At 45.7% G+C, this 17,767-nt stretch overlaps 1 protein-coding gene and 1 long non-coding RNA gene across 2 annotated transcripts; one reads left to right on the top strand and one right to left on the bottom strand.

Moving 5' to 3' along the window:
- Positions 1-1,873: 1,873 nt before the first annotated feature.
- On the bottom strand, positions 1,874-8,178 carry Il12a (interleukin 12A). Its single transcript, XM_055596846.1, has 7 exons — positions 8,145-8,178; positions 7,642-7,772; positions 5,640-5,750; positions 4,790-4,828; positions 4,674-4,715; positions 4,445-4,582; positions 1,874-2,319 (listed from the first exon to the last, which is right to left on the bottom strand). Exons 1-7 carry the CDS (start codon positions 8,158-8,160, stop codon positions 2,164-2,166), a joined length of 633 nt encoding a protein of 210 aa, XP_055452821.1. The 5' UTR covers positions 8,161-8,178; the 3' UTR covers positions 1,874-2,163.
- On the top strand, positions 8,087-15,911 carry LOC129668759 (uncharacterized). The gene is made up of 3 exons (XR_008718965.1): positions 8,087-8,198; positions 9,856-10,263; positions 14,848-15,911. It is a non-coding gene; the product is annotated as an uncharacterized LOC129668759 (long non-coding RNA).
- The last annotated feature ends 1,856 nt before the right edge of the window (positions 15,912-17,767 follow it).

Below are 17,767 nucleotides of genomic sequence, written 5' to 3'. Positions count from 1 at the left end.
CTCCAGTTCGCTTCCAGTCTTTATTTAAAGCACACCTCCTGGCAATGCCTAGGACAAATGCAACTAGTGTGTTCCTCTGTGCAGATACAAACCAGTGAAGGAGACCTTCCCCTTGCTTGGCTTGACTCAGAGAGGAGTCAAACAGCCGGTGTCATTCTCAGGAAGGAGTGACCAGCTGCTGCACAGCCCATGAGATTCTTCCCAGCCAAAGCATGGACTGTGACCGTGCTGCTCTGAGAAAAAAGCCCCCTGGAGAACAGTCCCTTCCTGGGAGGAGCCCCGGCCTGCAGTTCCCCAGCTATTTGTTGAATCTGGCCTCCAGTGATGTTTATCTGATGGGCAGAGAGTAGGAATCTGGACAGTGAGTTTGTCACGGAGGAGAGGCCACAGGTATTTCCCTCGGGATCCCTGGAGATGAGTGGGGAGCCCATTGGGTGGGAAGAAGCAACTTGGAAAAGGAGCCTCTGTAAAGAAAGGTCTGAGAGCCTTTTCCTATTAGGAAGAGACACAGCCACCCCAGAGCCAAAGGTTGTGCTATTCTGTTGTGGGCCTCTCTAAATTCACACAGCTTAAAGAACTACAAAGATTAATTCTAAGACCAGAAGGAAAGACACTTCTTCAACCAAAGGAAGGCAATTATACATGGGGTTCAGGAGAGCATTCTGCATAATTTAAGCAAGTAGAGAGTTTTTCTGTTTGTAATTTTAAAAAGGACTTCCCTCTGAGAGCCCAAAGGGTCACGAGAATTAGAATAATTTAGAGAGCCTGGTAGTACAGTTTTTCTCCCAAGTTGAAGAGTATGATAATGTATTTGTTTAATGCACAGCAGGTCAGGGCCTGTGGTTGTCAGGGAGAACATTTTTGTGTGTTTTACTCTGAGACTCAAATATTGAACAAAAATAATAAAGTAATTCTTAAACATCGTAACTCGCACAGCCACTTGAGTGTTGAGTCCTGCCTCGTCTCCCTGAGAAAAACAAGATGAAGGGGACGGGGAAACGAGTCACAATACTCTGGCTATTTTTTTTTTCACGTATATCTCTGTGGTATGTGTTTGTGTGATGTGTTCATATGTGTGTGCAGGCACGGTGCAGGGATGTACCCAGAGCTCATCAGTTTGGCTCGTCAGCCCAGCCAGCTTGCTCCAGTATTCCCACGTCTGCCTTATGAACACTGAGATTACAGGTTGGGGGGCTGGGGATGTGAACTCAGGTCCTCACATTGTGAAAGAAGCCACTGAGCCATCTCCACAGCCCCACTGTGGCCATCTTTGCAAGGCTGGTTTGTTCAAATTTTATCAGAATTGTTGTACTTTTTTTTTTTTTTTTTTTTTAACGTCAGCTGGACCCTAACTGGTGGCATCTAGGAAGACAGAACCAAAATTGGAAAAAAAAAAATGTGTTCAACAGACTGCCCTGGGGGTAAATTGTGATGACATTTTCTTGATGAATGATTGGCGTGGGATGGCCCAGCACACTGTGGGCAGTGCCAATAGTAGCGTGGTGGTCCTGGCTACTGTTGTATGAGAAAGCAGACTGAGTAAGCCAGGGAGAGCAAAGGGTAAGCAGCAGTCCTCCACCTCTCTGGATCAGTTCTTGCTGCCAGGTTCCTGCCCTCAGTGATAGACAGACAGACACACAGACAGACAGAGATAGATAGACAGATAGATAAATAGATACTCCAAGAACATCTGTCAAGTGCTTGCATCACTTTATTAAAACCACATAAGTTATGTTTCAAATTCATTTATAAGAAATATTATAATAAATAGTACATAAATAAATATAAATAAGCTCATATACTTTCATGAATAGAAAATATAGCAATAAATATTTTTAAATAAGTGGTGACTGAGTGTTTTCATAAACACTTTGGTACAAAAATACTAGCTTATCATATCTTGCCCTTCTGCTGACACTTTCAGGGAGGACATTTTCTTACAAACAACATGCATAATAAATATGAGACATGACTGAAGGGGCCGTGCTGAGGTAGCTGTGCCACCGTTGATGGGGGGTTGGGGATGTGATAGGAGCATCGGTTCCTGCAGGAACTTAAGGTCAACCAGGCTAAGGTTTCCTGACTCTTCGCCCACCTCGTATTAAAATTTCTCTGGTTCATAGTTTTGCAAAGAGGGCACTAAAGGGGAGGGACTGGGGCCTTTCAGTAGGAGTTCAGATAGCTCATCACTTTGTTGATGGTCGTGACACGGATGCTGAAAGCATGGAGTTGAATGCAGAGATGCATTTCCAATTTGATAGGGTCTCTTTCTGCCAGGAAAGGTTTCTGAGGCAGAGTCTGTCCATTATGATTCAGAGCCTAAAAAGAAACAGCAAGCAGGACATATGTACAATTTCAAAATTAAAACATTTGTCTGGAAAAAAAAAAAGGGTGAAGTCAATGCCTAGTCCAGAGCCTGCAACCTAGCCCCTCACATCTAGACCCCCTTCACATCTCCTCCTGGGTGGTATTCCTACAAGAATAGGGGGGAGAAAAACTCTTTTGCAAGCACACACCTATGTCTTTAGTGAGCTCTGAACTGCCCAGAAAAATCATCATTGGGGCTTGTCTCTCAGAAACTATGAGTCTATGAGATGGCATCTGCAGCAATAGCTAATTAATTTTAACAGGTTTTGTTAAGAAGCCCAGACCCTTTAGAAGAGGGAGCTGACAGGGTGGTCTATGGATTACAGCTCCCTATCAGTAACAGACCTATTTCTGATAGAAACACCATTTGTGTTAGATAAACAACCCAAGCATGCTTCTCACTCATTCCTTTTGATTTGATAACATAGAATAAGAACTTAATTTTACATGGTTTTTAATAGTCTAGCTTGCTCCTCACAAAATCCCAAGAGAGAGGTAGGGTATTTAAAGTCATCATATTTTACAAACAGGCAAACAGGAGTTAACTCTGTCAGCATAGCTGTCTGGTTCCTGGTAGACCTCTTTCTACTGCCCAAATCACCTGACTTCTGGGCTTGCACATGCAATATCAGTTACAAATATCTGTATGGTAGGTTGTTTGGCACATCTATAAACTTCACTGTCTTTCAAATAAGTAGCCTGGCTAGTTCTATGTTAATGTGACTCAAGCTACAGTCATTTTGGAAGAGGGAAACATCCGTTGAGGAAAACACCTCCACCGGCTTGGCCTGTGGGCAAGCTTGTGGTCATTCTCTTATTGATGATTGATGTGGGAGGGACCATCTCACCCAGGGCTGGTGGTCCTGGGTGCTACAGAAGGCAAGCCAAGCAAGTCACCAGGGTTCATCAGCATCAGCTCCCACCTTCACTTGCCTGGAGGAAGCTATGAGCTACAAGCTATAAGATGAAATAAACTCTCTCCTCCCCAACTTCCTTTTGGTCATGATGTTTCATCAAAGAAATAGAGGCCCTAACCAAGACAGTGTATATGAAATGAAAATGCTTCTCAGACAGTGACTTCTGAACATATTTCATCCCTTGTCCTAGTTATCAAGACACTCATCTCTCTTGCCTGTGTATCGCTGTTTTGTGTTTTGTGTTGCCATCATATAGCAAGGTCCCACAGATGCCTAACACCATGGATTTCTCTACATGACAGATCACTTTTCATTTTGCTCACATTTTGGTTCAAAATAGATTTTAACTAGACACCAGCCCCACTTGTTTTCCCTAGTAATACCTGAATATGTGTGCAGCCCTAGAGTACTCATCCTGCATTTTTAAAAAGGGATGTGTGAATGTTTGTGTGTGTTATACACACATACACATGCATATACCTGTGCCTACAACATGCAGGAGCCAGATAAAGAAGTCTTGTGTTACTCTCCATCTTATTCCTTTGAGGCAGGGTCTCTCCCTGAACCTGGAGGTTTCATGGCTAAGCTGCAGCAAGAAAGCCTCAGTGATCCTCCTGTCTCCACTTTCTCAGGTTATAGGCCAATTCAAGACCACATCCTGTTTGTTGCATGGGTACTCCAGTCCAAACTCAAATCCTCATGGTTGCCATAGCAACTGCTTTTAATCACTGGACTGTCTCTCCAGTCCTAATCTTAGACCCTTAAGAGAAGAAAGTATTTAAGATAAAAAAAAAAAACAAAAAACCTTTTTTAGGAGGCCCTAGTTCAGCCTTTTACAGGCTGTCTGATCTTGGATAAGAATCATCACTCTCCTAAGCTTCAGTTTCTTCCTTTGTACAGACCTTATTTGCTTGCTGTGGGGATGGTATGAGAAAAAGGCTTTTGAAAAGAGCCTGGCGAATGGTGTATATCATGAGGTCAACAAATAGAAGGCTGCTTACATTTGCCACTTATGTAAAGGGCTTTCTCAAGGCTGTCCTAGCAGATGTAACCTTACAAGGCCTTTCATGGGCACTTGGGAAGTGGAGGCGGGGCCACTTCAGGTCTCTCCCAATCCAAGAAGGGCTGATTTTATTATATGTAATAGGAGGAAGCCTCACCTGCATCAGCTCATCAATGGCTGCCAACATGTCATTGTCCAGAGTGATCTGATTCTGACGCTGAAGCTCTGCGTCTATGGCCTGGAACTCTGTCTGGTAAATCTTCAAGTCCTCATAGATGCTACTAAGGCACAGGGTCTAGATGCCGGGACAGGATGGGAAAAAAACTACTGAGATGGGCTGAAAACTCCATGCCCCTGCTGCATTTGAGAAAAGTGGTGTGTCTTACCATCATGGAAGAAGTCTTTTGGGGAAGCAGGCAACTCCCTCTCTAGAAGACAAAATGACCAGACATCAATATTCTGAATCTGTCATGAGGAAGACATCTCTGTATTGCTTACTTACGATTATGGAAGAAGTCTCTCCAGCCAGGCAACTCTCATTCTAGAGGAAAAACATATGAGTATATTAGTTCCTTTTTTTTCAAGATAGGGTTTCTTTGTGAGCCCTGGCTGTCCTGAAACTCTCTCTGTAGATGGGGCTGGCCTCAAGCTCAAAGAGGTTTGCCTGCTTCTGCTGGGATAAAGGCTTGCACCACCACCACCCAGCCATTAATTCTTAACATAAATCTCTCTGATGGTTTATCTTCAACTAACTTTTCATTACAGTAAAAAGCCTGGCAAGCTTCACCATCATGGCTGCTTTTGTGTGTTTGTGTGTGTGCAGGTGAAAGCCAGAGGATGAGCTTTGGCATCTTTCTCAATCGCCTCTTCAGACCTTCTGTTTTCCGACACAGGGTCTCTCCCTGTGTCGTCGATTTGGCTGGACCAGCTGGGCAACAAGGCCTAGGTATCCTCCTGTCTCTGCCCAGCCTAGTGCTGAGGCCACATGTCCAACCATCACAGCCAGCTTTTACATAGGTGCTGGGGACTTAAGTCTCACGCTTGTGTACAAAGAACTTCCCTGAGCTTCACCAGCCCTCCCCTCCCTTTTTAAAGATGAGATCTTATTCTGTAGCCCTGGAAGCCTGGAGCTCACTATGTAGACCAGCCTGGCCTCTACGTCAACAGAGTGCTGGAATTAAAGGTGTAAACCACCACACCCAGCTCATAGTTATCAAGTGTATCCTTCAGCTTCCTGGAGTATTCATATTGTTGTGACTTTTTTCTTCCCAAAGATGTAAATGTTTGGAGACAGCTGAGGTTTGCTGCACAGCTCTTGTGCTGCATGTGTTCGGGGGAAAGGTCCTCTATACCTTGACCAGTTCCAGTGGCAAACAGGCCTTCAGTGTGCTGGTTTTGTCTTTTGTGATGTCTTCGCGATCGAAGTCTTCAGCACCACAGTAGTTAGTTAGCTTTTGTCTGGCCTGTGAAAACCATAAAAAGAAGCTGAAGTGATAGTCTCAGCAAGACAGCTGGCTCCCTCGGAGACTGGCGCCCCCGGGTACCAGCAGTGCCTGAGTTGGCTACTCTGAGCCTTCATCTCTTTGACCTGTAGGAAATTCAGAAGAGTCAGGCCTCCTACGTTCTCTCCCTGCCTTCCCTCCCACTCTGCTTAGGCTGTTTGCCAGCAGAACATTTTTCCACCATGGGAACACTGTGGTCCTTGCCACAGGCCGTGTTAATCAGAATCTGCAAGGCACTGTGATGCTTGCTTCTGGTGAATCCTGATGTGTTGTGTTGGTTTTTTTTTCCTTTTGCCAAGCAGCTGTGCTACATGAATATCTTTTTCAAGTGTCAACTTCTAAAGGGGAACTGTTGAAGTCACAGCTTGGTGGCTGTAGCAAATTTGCAAGCCCTAAATACTAGTTGAGCTTAATTTACATACACGGGGACTGTCTCTTACCCCGTGGTGTGTTGGAAAGCACCACTGAGCAGAATTACACAACAGATTAAGAAGTCAACAGCTCTCTGATGGAAGGTGGAGATAACTTTTACATTCTGCTGTAGTACTAGGGGTGTGACACGGAAGGGACAGTGATATGTCCTCCTGGATTCCAAGTCCAACTAGGGAAAAGTAACCCAAACTCAGACAAGATGGGAGTGGAGGAAGGAGGGGCAGCTAGTTAACTTTCAAATCCTGCATCGCCTCCATGTCAAACCTCACCTCAGGAAGGCAGCCTCTCCTGTCTGCAGGTACTCCTTAGGGAGCCTTCCTTAAATTTTTTCCTTAATTTTAAGGTTTCATGTATGTGAGTGTTCTGCCTCCATGAATACATGTGTACCATGTGTATAGTGCCCACAGAGGCCACAAAAATGACAGATTCCCTAAGACTAGAGGTACAGATGGTTGTGAGCCACCACGGGAGTGTCAGGAATCCAACCCTGGGCCTCTAGAAGAGCAGCCAGCACTCTTAACCACTGAGCCTTGAGGAACGGTCGGCAGCACATCATGTGCGATTAGAAGAAAAGGAAGGAATTCTCCAAGAAGGCTTTGTGGAGTGGAGCTCATCTTGGGATAGTCATGGGCAGCAAGCTAGAAGTTCCTCAAGAAAGATTTCAAAACACAGTAGAGAGAAGGAGTCTCCCCACTCTTCCCCCTCTCTCCCTCACTCCTCTGTTCCTGTCCCCTGCTGGGGATGGACCAGAGCTCCTCATTCATAAATAAGCCAGAACTCTACCCCTGAGTTACAGTGGCAGCTCCAGGCTATGGGGAACACACCAGTGTTTACCATAACTTTGTAGCAAAAGTGGGAGGAAATCACTGTAATTTTACCACAGAAAAGGATAGGTTGCATTCAAATATGAAACCTGAGAGAATTGAATTGAACTATAAAACCGGATCACACCTGCCCCAGAAAAAGGAAGGTTGGACATGACCTCTGATATCCCAGTCCTCCCTGAGATGTGCCTATCCAACAAGGAACTGCATCACTGTGTTGGCCGTTAGGGAGCAGAGAGAGATTCACCTTTATGGCTTGTGAAGCACAGAGATTGTACGGTGACTGTCTCTCTCTCTCTCCCTGTTCCACCTGCAGTGAGGCAGAGCAGGGAGCACCGGACACATGTCCTATGTGCAGCCAGGCCGGGAGGGACACTGTAAGTATCCACTTGCCTGTGTGTAGACACAGTCCAGACTGATGCCGTTACCATTTATTACCAGCCTCCCCCCTCCCCTAGACGGTTTCCTTTAGATTAAATATAACCTAAGGTTTGAACCGTTTCCCCTACCGCTCCTGCCAGCTACCCAGGAACTATATACGGCTTCCTAGCAGATACCACCGGGTGGGTTAGAAGTCATTTCAGAAGGACACTCACCGTCTTCAGCGCGTTGTCCGTAGTCCTGAGCAGGGTTTGGGAGCTGTTAAGACACCGGGCGGGTCCGGAGACTGGCTTGGCTCTGGCCAAACTGAGGTGGATTAGGACAAGGGTGACCAAAAAGAAGAGGCCTGGAAGGGACAGGAGGGGTAGGTCGAGCCTGTCAGCCTGGCTTGGCCTTCTCTTTCTTCAGCCGTTCTTGGCATCTTTGCCATCCATTTCTTCCGAGGCCGTGTTTCAACTCCTTCCTCGGGGCTGACAGATGGAAGAAGATCTCCCAGGTCTTTTGGGGAGGGGGGACACTGGCTGGGCCTTAGTTTTCCTCTGTGAAATGGGCGCAGTGGTAGCACCCGGGCTGCTGCAGAGACGGCCGTCCCTCCCATCCTCCTTCCCTTGGCGGGCAGTTGCTGTCCGCCCTTTCCCCTCCCTTAGTGGGTCCAGGGCTTCTGCCCTTCCACGGGCCTCCTGCCCTGACCCTGTCACCCTCGTCCCGGGCTACATACGGCGTGACTGACGCATGCTGGGCCGGCACTGAACAGGACAGCTGAATGCTGGAGGTGAGGCAATTCGTACACTGACCCCAGGGGACACATTTTTATAATTGCCTGGAGACCCGGCAGGACTTTCCCAGGACTGTCTCTTGCTTTCTCTCTCTGTCTCTACATGAGCTTCTCAAGGACGCGTGCGTCGGTCGGTCGCCCCCGGGGCGGGTGGAGCTTTCGGGTTAACTCTCGGAGTGCTCTTCTGAGGAGGTTCCGGGACCGGCCCGCCGCCCACCGCAATCAAAGCGAAAGGGAAAGCGGCCGCGAGCGGCTGCTCCTGGCCCGGGACAGGTCTGTCTCCCCCACTGCCCCCTAGCCACAGGGGGCTGCGCCCTCTCCGCCGCGGACGCCTGACTAAATGTGCTTTGCGAAGGTGTCTGCCTTAAGCTTTTAAAAGGGACAAAACCGGTGTGGCTAAATCACTCTTAGAACTCGGTTCTGGCAGTTCTGATTCAGTGCGATGGCTGCACAGCATTCTGGGGAAAAGGCCAAGAGAGCGTAAGGCCGTGCATGTGGCTCTGCAGAAGGCTAGGAGGCAGCGAAGGCTCCTGCAAGCCTACAGGGTCTGCAAAGCGGCTTTACAGGGCTGCTAGTGGGATGGATTGTGAACTAGTTCTGGAAACGGGAATCAACTCTGTAGGGAGGTAGAGAGGAGACGGACCAGTGAGTGCTGCAAGTTGTGATACTGGTGTAGATGTAGCAGGACCACTGCTGAGGTTTTGGACAGCATCCTTAGCCTTTCTAGAGTTGAGCGAAGAAAGAGCCTTGGATTTGCATGATGGGAAGATCCCTTCAGCAGCAATGTAGAAGCCTCATGCCAGTGGTCCACTCAGATTCAAGGGAGTAGATGGCAAGACATGGCTACACCATGGCTCCATTCAAGATGGAGAGCAAAGGTGAGCGGAAGGGATTCCCAGTGGAGCAACAGGCTACAGCTTGGTAGCTCTCCAGGCTGAATGGGAATTGTTCCAGTTCATGTAGTAGAGGAGTAAGAACTTAGAGCTTGCAATCACAAGTTGTGATTTAGAGGTTTGGGGTAGCAGGTTCCCTGGAACTTCACTCATTTCTACCCCAAGACAGTCTCACTGGGCATGCACAGAGAGGAGGGCTCGCTTGGCCATCAGCTTGCAGCCAGCCATGTGTCTGGCTGTCTCCAGACTCATACAGGGAGGAGGTCAGAACCAGCTGGCATGCTGTGAGCACCCAGCAGGGCTGGCCTCTGCTGAAAAGGGCATCACAAGGCCAGCAAGAAGAAAGCTCTGATCTGTAAGGTTCAGTGGCTGTAACTGGGGACAAGGGACAATTGATTTTCAGAATCGATGGTGCCACAATAGTTTATGTGAAGTGAATGACAGGTGTCCGGCGGTGCTTGTGTCTAGAAGGTTAAGATGGAGCTCATTACTCCTTTCCTAGAAGGCGCGCTTCTTACAAAAACACAATTCCTGCTCTCCAGATGAGCCCAGAGCCTCTGTTCAGGGTAGCTGTTGAGATATAGTTCCTGCCCATGCTTTTCTAGTACAACCTTTTCATATTTAAATTGATACATGCATATAATCTGTGTTGGTCATATTCTTCCCCAAGCCTCCACTTAACTTGTAGACCCACAACCTACCCTCCACTTCCTTCTGACTATCATGTTCTAAGTTATTATTATTATTTTTTTTTTAAAAAGAACACACGGAGTTCAATTTGTGCTGTTTGTGCACTCAGGAGTGTGGAGCCATCCATGGGAGCATAGTCAACTAACCAGAGGCCACATCCTTAAAAAAAAAGAGAAAAAGCATGAATGTGCCCCTTGAAAAAGCCATTAACGCCAACAGCTCCTCAGCAAGGGGTTGGGGCTCATGATCCCATTGGCTCCGTGCTGGGATTTTGACCGGAGTGATCATGGGAAGGTGCTGTGTAGGAACCACAGCTGCTGTGAGTTCCTGAACACAGTGTTCCGGAAGATACCGTTCCTTCTCAGTCTTCCCAGACCTCCGACCTCTACAGTCTCCCCTCTCCTCCTCGATGCTCCCTGAGCCTTGTCGTGAAGGCCTTGTGTGATACAGTTGTCTCACTCACAGGTGAGCACGCCGCGGTATGTATTCTCTGCCCACTTTGTCAAACGTTTCCTGGTGTTTTTGCTTTCTTCTGTAATATTACTTTTCTAAGATTTTGAAAATACCTACTAGTACTAATATATGCTATTTAGCATTGTATTGGAGATGGAGGTCAATGCTAGAAGTAAAGAAAAACAAATAAAAGATTTTAATGCTGGAAACAAAAAAACAAGACCCATCATTTAACAATATTTGGTGTTACAGGCTTGTAATTTCAGTTAGTTGTGAGGCTGAGGCATAAAGTTCAAGGCCTGCCCGGCTACAGAGTGACAGGCCACCCTCAGCAAGTAAATGATATTCCGTCTCAAAACCAGAAACTTTTTAAAGAAGATTTATTTATTATGTATACAGTGTTCTACCTGCATGTACATCTGCACACCAGAAGGGGGCACCAGATCTCATTATAGATGGTTGTGAGCTACCGTGTGGTTGCTGGGAATTGAACTCAGGACCTTTGGAAGAGCAGCCAGTGCACTTAATCTCTGAGCCATCTCTCCAGTCCAACTACTTCTTCTTCTTCTTCTTCTTCTTCTTCTTCTTCTTCTTCTTCTTCTCCTCCTCCTCCTCCTCCTCCTCCTCCTCCTCCTCCTCCTCCTCCTTCTTCTAGAAGGTTGGTGAGATATCTCAGGGTCAGAGCATTTGCTTAGTACAGGCAATTTTGTGTGTGCCATTCATATTGAGTAAGTCACTATTTTTCAGCTGTTCCGAGTATTATTGATAGCAGCCATAGTTTCAGTTTTGAGTGAGTGAATTTATAAAGCAAGTAAAAGTCAACAAAAAAAGTAAATAGCAAGTGGCAGTAGAAACAGGGAGAGGACAAAAATATATCATCAACTCAGGGATTCCTAAGGTCGGGCAGAAATGCCTGGAGTAGCCTGATTGAGAGAACAGATCAGATCAGGGCCTTGCAAACATCCACTAGAAACTGACTGGGGAAGAGTTCCAGGTTGAGCTTTCTTCCCCAGAATGTGTAGCCTGATGTAATCAGCTGTGGAAAGTTCCTAGCTATTAATTAGCTCTTCAAATAATGCCTGTTGTTTTCAACTTGGTCTCATTTTAGGTTTCAATCTAGAACCTCCTAGAATTCTAACCACACACAAAGCCAACCTTTTAAAAATGTTCTATCTGTTTAACAATGCTTTTTGGATTTCCCTGCTACTTTCCAGGAACTGGGCTCTGGGTGTTCCCATCTATCTATTTTCTACCAATGCAGTTCTAGGTCACTAGCACTTTCTTCACTTATGCTTCAACAATTGCCAGATTCACTTATTGAAGGTTAAATTCAGTTACTGTTTGTTTGTCTTTTTGGTATTAGAAATTCTACTCGGCTTTTAAAATTATAGAGACTTAAGTTCCTGGATGTGCTTCTCCGTCTTGTCATCTGTTTTCCTTATCACGTTGACAGTTGTTATATTCTGAGTCTGATCATACCAACATCTGGATCACATGTGTATGATCCTAACATACATTTCCCTCTTGACCCTGTCTCTCCACTGCTGGCAATTTTCTATTGACTGGTAGATATTCCATACAAAAAACAGTTTGTGGTCAGGGGTGTTAGCAGTCAGACCAAAAACCAGAAGCCCCTGAATCCACCAGGGATCAAGCTGGCTGGAGGCTCCATTTCTAAAAGCTAGTCTTATTTGTACGTATTTCTAGAGTGCGGCTCCGGAGAGTTCCTGCCGGAAGTAGGTGCTTCCTGAGGCCTCTCCGATCTGGTGGGCGCTGAAGCCCAGTGTTTATTTGCTCATCTCCACAGGACCATGATTACCTTTGCATAATTTCTCAGCTACTCTTTGCTCTTGGCTAACACCTCCCCTGCTCTGCTTACAGAGGAGCAAAGAGCAGCTCTTTCTCCACAGGCATCTCCATTTTACACTCTCCCTTCAGGATTTTGTCTGAAGTCCTGGTTAACTCGGTGACTCTGAATTTCAACTTTTTTTTCTCTTCATTGAGTCTCCCCAAGCCTGATTCTCTTTCTTGCGAACAACCATTTTCTGCCCAGCCTCTCAGTTTCCCCCCCCCCCCCCCGCATCCCCACTGTGCTTAGGAATTTGCAAATGCCTCAGCAGAGAGGGCCAGAAAGTTGGGCTTTCCCACTGAGTTTTCTGTTTTTCACAGATCTTGTCTTTTCAAGGTTCTAGCTATATAGAAAACTCATCAAGGCATTTGGAGTAGAAGAAAAAAGAAAAAAGATTCTTCTAGCCATATTTTTTATGGACTAGTCCCTCTACCAGCTTCTCTGCTGAGGAGATGCGTGAGGATGGACCCCAGGGCTGTGCAAGCCTTCTACCACTGAGACACTCTCCCGTCCCATGCAAGTGAAGGGACTTTGAATGTGGACTATGCCCAAGGCTCCGAAGTTGAAGATTCAACTGCCCCGTTCTTTTTTAAAAGTAGTATACTATTTAATATTCTCAGTGCTAGATTTGACTGCCCCCGTTCTTTTTTAAAAGTAGTACATACACTATTTAATATTATCAGTGCTGGATGGACTCTGATAGTCGGAGACAGTAATAATGTGAGCCGATATTGTTATTATTATCTCTGAGATGATTGGTTTTGATTGTCAGCCTGATTGAATTAAGGAACGGCTAGGGGATCAGTGCAGCCCACCTCTGAATATGTCTGTAATGATGTTTCAGAGGCAACTGGGCCATGGGAGCTCTGGCTTAATCAATGGATTGATCCCTTGTTGAGTGCGTAATGTGAGAGCATTATTGGGAGGTGGCAGAAGGGAGAGGGCTGACCAATCAGAGGAAGGAGGCCATTGGCAGAGGGCGTTGGGGTGGTGGAGAGCGTCCTTGGGGTTATAGCTCATCTGGTTCTCTCTCTCTCTCTCTCTCTCTCTCTCTCTCTTAATTTCTGGCCTTTTATTACTTGAAGATATTTCTCGGCACATACCCCTGCCACCATGCTATTCTACCTGAAACAGAGCTGCTGACCACGGAGTGAAGGCTCTGCAACTTTGAGCCAAAGTAATACTTCTTTCCTTAGATCCTTTCTGTCGGATATTTTGGTCACAGTTTTACAAGAGTAACCAGGACAATCCTCATGTTTACAAGTGAGGAAACACAAGTACAGGGAGTCTGAGGTGGTGTGAGCAGCCGTGCTGAGATTTGAATCTATGCGGTGAAATCTTCCTTTTCACACCCCGAAGTTCTCCACACAACGAGGCACATGGACAGCCACTCACTGGAAAGCGTTTCAACTTGCAAGTGAATCAAAGCCTAACGTTACATTTTACCATTTGTCCTTGTGGCTTTCCTTGTGTTACTACGGAAAATATTTGTGAAAATGGAACTTAGTGGGACTGGAGAGATGGCTCAGTGTCCTGGACCCAGCACTTATCTTGGACTGGGAAGGGACAGCTCACAACTGCCTGAAATACCACCCTCAGGAGCTCAACACCATCTTCTGGCAGGTGAAGACCCCTGTACCCGTATGCACATATCCCCACACAGACAAACATATGTAGACACAGAATTTAAAAAAAAAATAGTGGAGGAGAAACTTTTTATGGGACCCTACGCCTTAGACAAAACTCCAGATAGCTAAGAACTGCTGACCCTGGGGGAATTAACCTTCCCCAGGGATGAGCCTTTTCATTGGTTACCCAGTACCAACTGGCCATACAAGCAACACTAAATGCACATGGCAGGTTGTGTTTATATAGTTACCCACATATATGTACCAGCAGCCATGAACTTGAGAGGGAGTGAGGTGGGGCAGGACATGGGAACGTTTGGAGGGGGAAGGGAAAGAGGAAAACAACGTAATCATGTTTTAAATTACAAAATAAAAAATTCTAAAAAGAAAATGGGAGTTGTGGTTGTGTAATCTAGGGCAGAGACTCCCTGGCACCTTCTGGACCAGGCTGTGCTACTTGCTGCTGTAGTTGTAAGAAGCTGAAGCTCCGTTTGGGCAGTTCTAGGTTACTGAGAGTCTCCAATCTATCTCACTGTGTAGTCAACCATCTCTCCTGCTGGGAAGACAGGCAGAACCACACATCTCTGCTCACACAGCTCTGCTCACACAGCTCTGCTTACTCGATGACCAGATGCTTGGGAAATTTACATGGACTGATGACTTTGGTTTCAAAGAAAGTGGAAGGAAAGCTGACAGGAAAACACTGGGCCAATTTGCGCTTCAGTGGGAAGAGTCGGATTAGCTTTCTGCCCTGTTTCCTTTGGTGTCAGAACAAAGCTTTGTATTCCAGTTGTTTTCCAGAGAAGAAGCTGCAGGAGAGGTGAGACTTCTCTGACATCCCACAATCTCGTTTCCTCTGTTGTTTTTACGGAGTGAAATGCCCCAGTGTTTCTCTCCCGAGTGAGGACAGGAGTGCTCCAGAGGTCTGAGAACACATTCTGTGTGTGGCCCCTGCTAACAGCATCCTTTACCTAACAGGTGTGGAACAGCTCTGAGCAGCTTCTCTCTAGTAATGTTCCCACGTCCAAAAAATATATAGCTCTATAAAGAGATTAAGCTAATGCATTCTTGTAACACAATAGAAAATGATCTATTTTGTATTTAAATGGGGCTAAACTAATTTCCTGTTTCAGGGCAGCCATCTGACAAATGGATTCTACAAATCTACAAAAGTGGATTCTACCAATTCTACAAAAGGCCATTACCATCTGAACCAAAAATTGGGGGTACACCAAATAAGAAAAATACACTGAATTGTGTACAAAATCCTATGAAGACTGCCAAATTAATAAGAATGTTTTGTTGTTGTTGTTAACAAACTTTTTTTTCCTTAAGCTTCATAACTCAGATCTCTTTGGGGAGTTAAGGACAGATGGGTGCCTGCAGGGCTGTGTTGTGGGGATGAACTATGAGACTGTTTACACTGATTCCATGCCTTTCTGAAAAAGCATGCCTTCTAAATTGGATCTGTTTCCCCATAAAAACACCCAACTGTTTCCTTTGGAATAATAAAGAAAAATATATCATTGTTAAAATATTATACAGAATGCGGAGAATGCCTTTTAGAAAGACTGTTTACTCCAGTAGAAATCATTAGGATGATATTTTGTTTGTTTTAGTTTTTCCAGAAAGGGTTTGTCCACGTAGCTCTGGATGTCCTAGAACTCGCTCTGTAGACCAGGCTAGTCTTGAATTCAGACATTCTCAGGCCTCTGCCTTCCGAGTGCTGGGATTACACGCGTGTGCCACCGTATCCTGTGGCTGTTATTTTTTTAACACCAGGGTCTTTTGTGTAAATAAGATAGTTGAGCACCTTTATTCATTAAGCAATGTTGTTCTTCAGGGAAGTTTGGTACTTTTTCTACTTGTGTTGAAGGGATTTTTTTTTAACCTAAAAAAGTATTCTAGCTCGAGTGATTCAGGGAGGAGTGGCATTACTGCTTGCTGGTGACAGTTGCTAATGTTTATTGGATACGTGTTGTTGCCAGGGATTGTCACAGACAATTTCCCATCATCATTTTGTTCAATCCTCGTGAACCCTATATGCCAGATGGCACTGCTGTCACTGTTTTACAGATTAGGATACAACTTTTGAGAGCTATAAATTACCTCCTGAGGTAGTGTAAGAGGTGGGATTTGAACACAGCATACTGTTGCTGCTCTCTTAAAATACAGTATGGTGAGGGATGCTTGAAGATACAAGAAGAGTGCGCAAATACAGCCTTTTTTTTTGGAAAGTGTTCTTGGAGTTCCTGATTAAAAGCCTTTAAAAACAGTGTTTTGTTCGTTTGTTGTTGGTTTGTTTTAATAAACCACAGGACTCTAGTTTTAAGGCCCTAGTTAGCAGCACCATTTTAAGACTTGATAGTATAGACACATAAAAGAGGGAGAGTGAATGCTTTTTCTGGGTTCTAATACTCAACACAGAACACCCTGCATCTGGTAAGGTTTTAGGCCACTTTTTTTCATTGACTTTAGCTAATGATATTTGCTATGGATCATTGTTTGTGTGCGGCTGATGCAGCTGTTTATCTGTTATTGCCTTGCTGAGAACAGCGCAGGACCCAAGAATACAATTCATTTTGCTTTCCTCTGGATTCCCAACAGACATGACAGTATTTGGACAAAAGACAACATTGCACCAATTTAGCCTAACCGTCTTGTCCTTGTTTTTTTATTCTAGAGTTGGGAAGTATTTCATTCATGAAATAGAAGCATTCTGATGAACTGAGCACAGGAAGTTGGAATAGACAGAAGGGAGCTGAATTGCCTAACTTGGCAGTCCAACCTGTAATGCCAGCATTCAGGAGCCTGAGACAGGGGGATCCCAAGGTCAGCCAGCCTGGGTTATATACCATGAGGCTTGCCACAAACAAACAAACAAACAAACAAAAAACAAAAACAACACAGGGCTGACAGAAGTGGAAGCATCCCTACCCAGAAAAAGAAAAGGAAAGCCAGGGAGATTGATATCTGGGAGAGTCAGAGAAGCAAAGCAATGGAAAACCTAGCTGACAGGTTAGCAGGAACTAAGACAGAGGGGAGTTTGTTAGGGAGTGAGCGGAGGCTGACAGTGGCTCCTTGTGCAGCTTCCTCCACAGTCCCTCACTTAGACATGGTTGGAAGAGCAGCTGTGCAGCCTGCAGGAGGTAGAGGGCTTTTCCTTCTCAAGCCGTATCCCGAGAACGAACACAAAGTCGGAGTTACTGTCACTAAGAACCATTTAAATCAACAGTATTGGCGTCACGTTACACCTCAAAGGCAATGCTCAATTTGATGCTAAAGATGGGACATTGGGACTCCTGGTTTCATCAGAAGGAAGAGTCCAATTATTTAAAGCTGGATAGAGATGTAGGAGGATTTTGTGATTCACTTATAACATTGCTGAGCCAGCCTCTGGGACCATATATATCACAGACCAACAGCAAGAGGAGGAGCTGCCATGGAGCATGGAGGTTGTGATGGCTATGGGGCTACAGGTGAGAGTGATACCTTTGAGGATGGAACGAGGAGTGAGCCCGTGGATGGACACAGTGCTGTTGCCCATGATTCAAGTTTGGGTTTTTGTGGTGGTTACTTTGTATGTATGAGAGGCTTGTGTTTGTGTGTGTGTGTGTGTGTGCAACTGAGAATAACATTGCTGATTCTCAGCGCTGGGATCCAACTCCAAGTCATGCTGATTTCGGAGCTGATGACAGAGCAACAGAAGCAGATGTAGAACCTACAGTACATGAGGATGCTGCCTGCCTTGTGCAAAGAATAAAATAATGAGCTGTATCAGTGAGTCTTCCTGGAGGTGTCCCTGGAATGGGAGACAGAGAAGGAATAGATCATAGGGAAGGAGATATGTGTTTTAAGATGGGGATTGGAGAGCCATTAGAGTAGAGGCTACCAAGCTCCTGATAGCTCGGGTGGCGATGGCCATGGTGGTGGAGGAAGGGGAGTTTACCATGGCGAGGTGGCATGGTGGGGGTGAGTGTTCTCAATGTACTAAAAATGAAGCCACCAACATTCAAGTCCCTCGACTACCTCTGGTCTGCTCGACTTTTTTCA

The sequence above is a fragment of the Psammomys obesus genome, unplaced genomic scaffold (genome assembly GCF_907164565.1).
Source record: "Psammomys obesus unplaced genomic scaffold, mPsaObe1.curated_primary_1811, whole genome shotgun sequence".
Classification (NCBI taxonomy): domain Eukaryota; kingdom Metazoa; phylum Chordata; class Mammalia; order Rodentia; family Muridae; genus Psammomys; species Psammomys obesus.
Note: the sequence above shows the minus strand (reverse complement) of the source record. Positions and strands in the feature narration are given on the sequence as shown.

Bases quoted from the DNA above. Each gene is read 5' to 3' on its own strand.
- Il12a (XM_055596846.1), bottom strand. The intron at 5,751-7,641 runs GTGAGTGTCCTT...TGGTTTTCACAG, and splicing joins CGGACAACGCGCTGAAGACG to GCCAGACAAAAGCTAACTAA. The intron at 4,829-5,639 runs GTATAGAGGACC...TTTTTCCTCTAG, and splicing joins TGCCACTGGAACTGGTCAAG to AATGAGAGTTGCCTGGCTGG.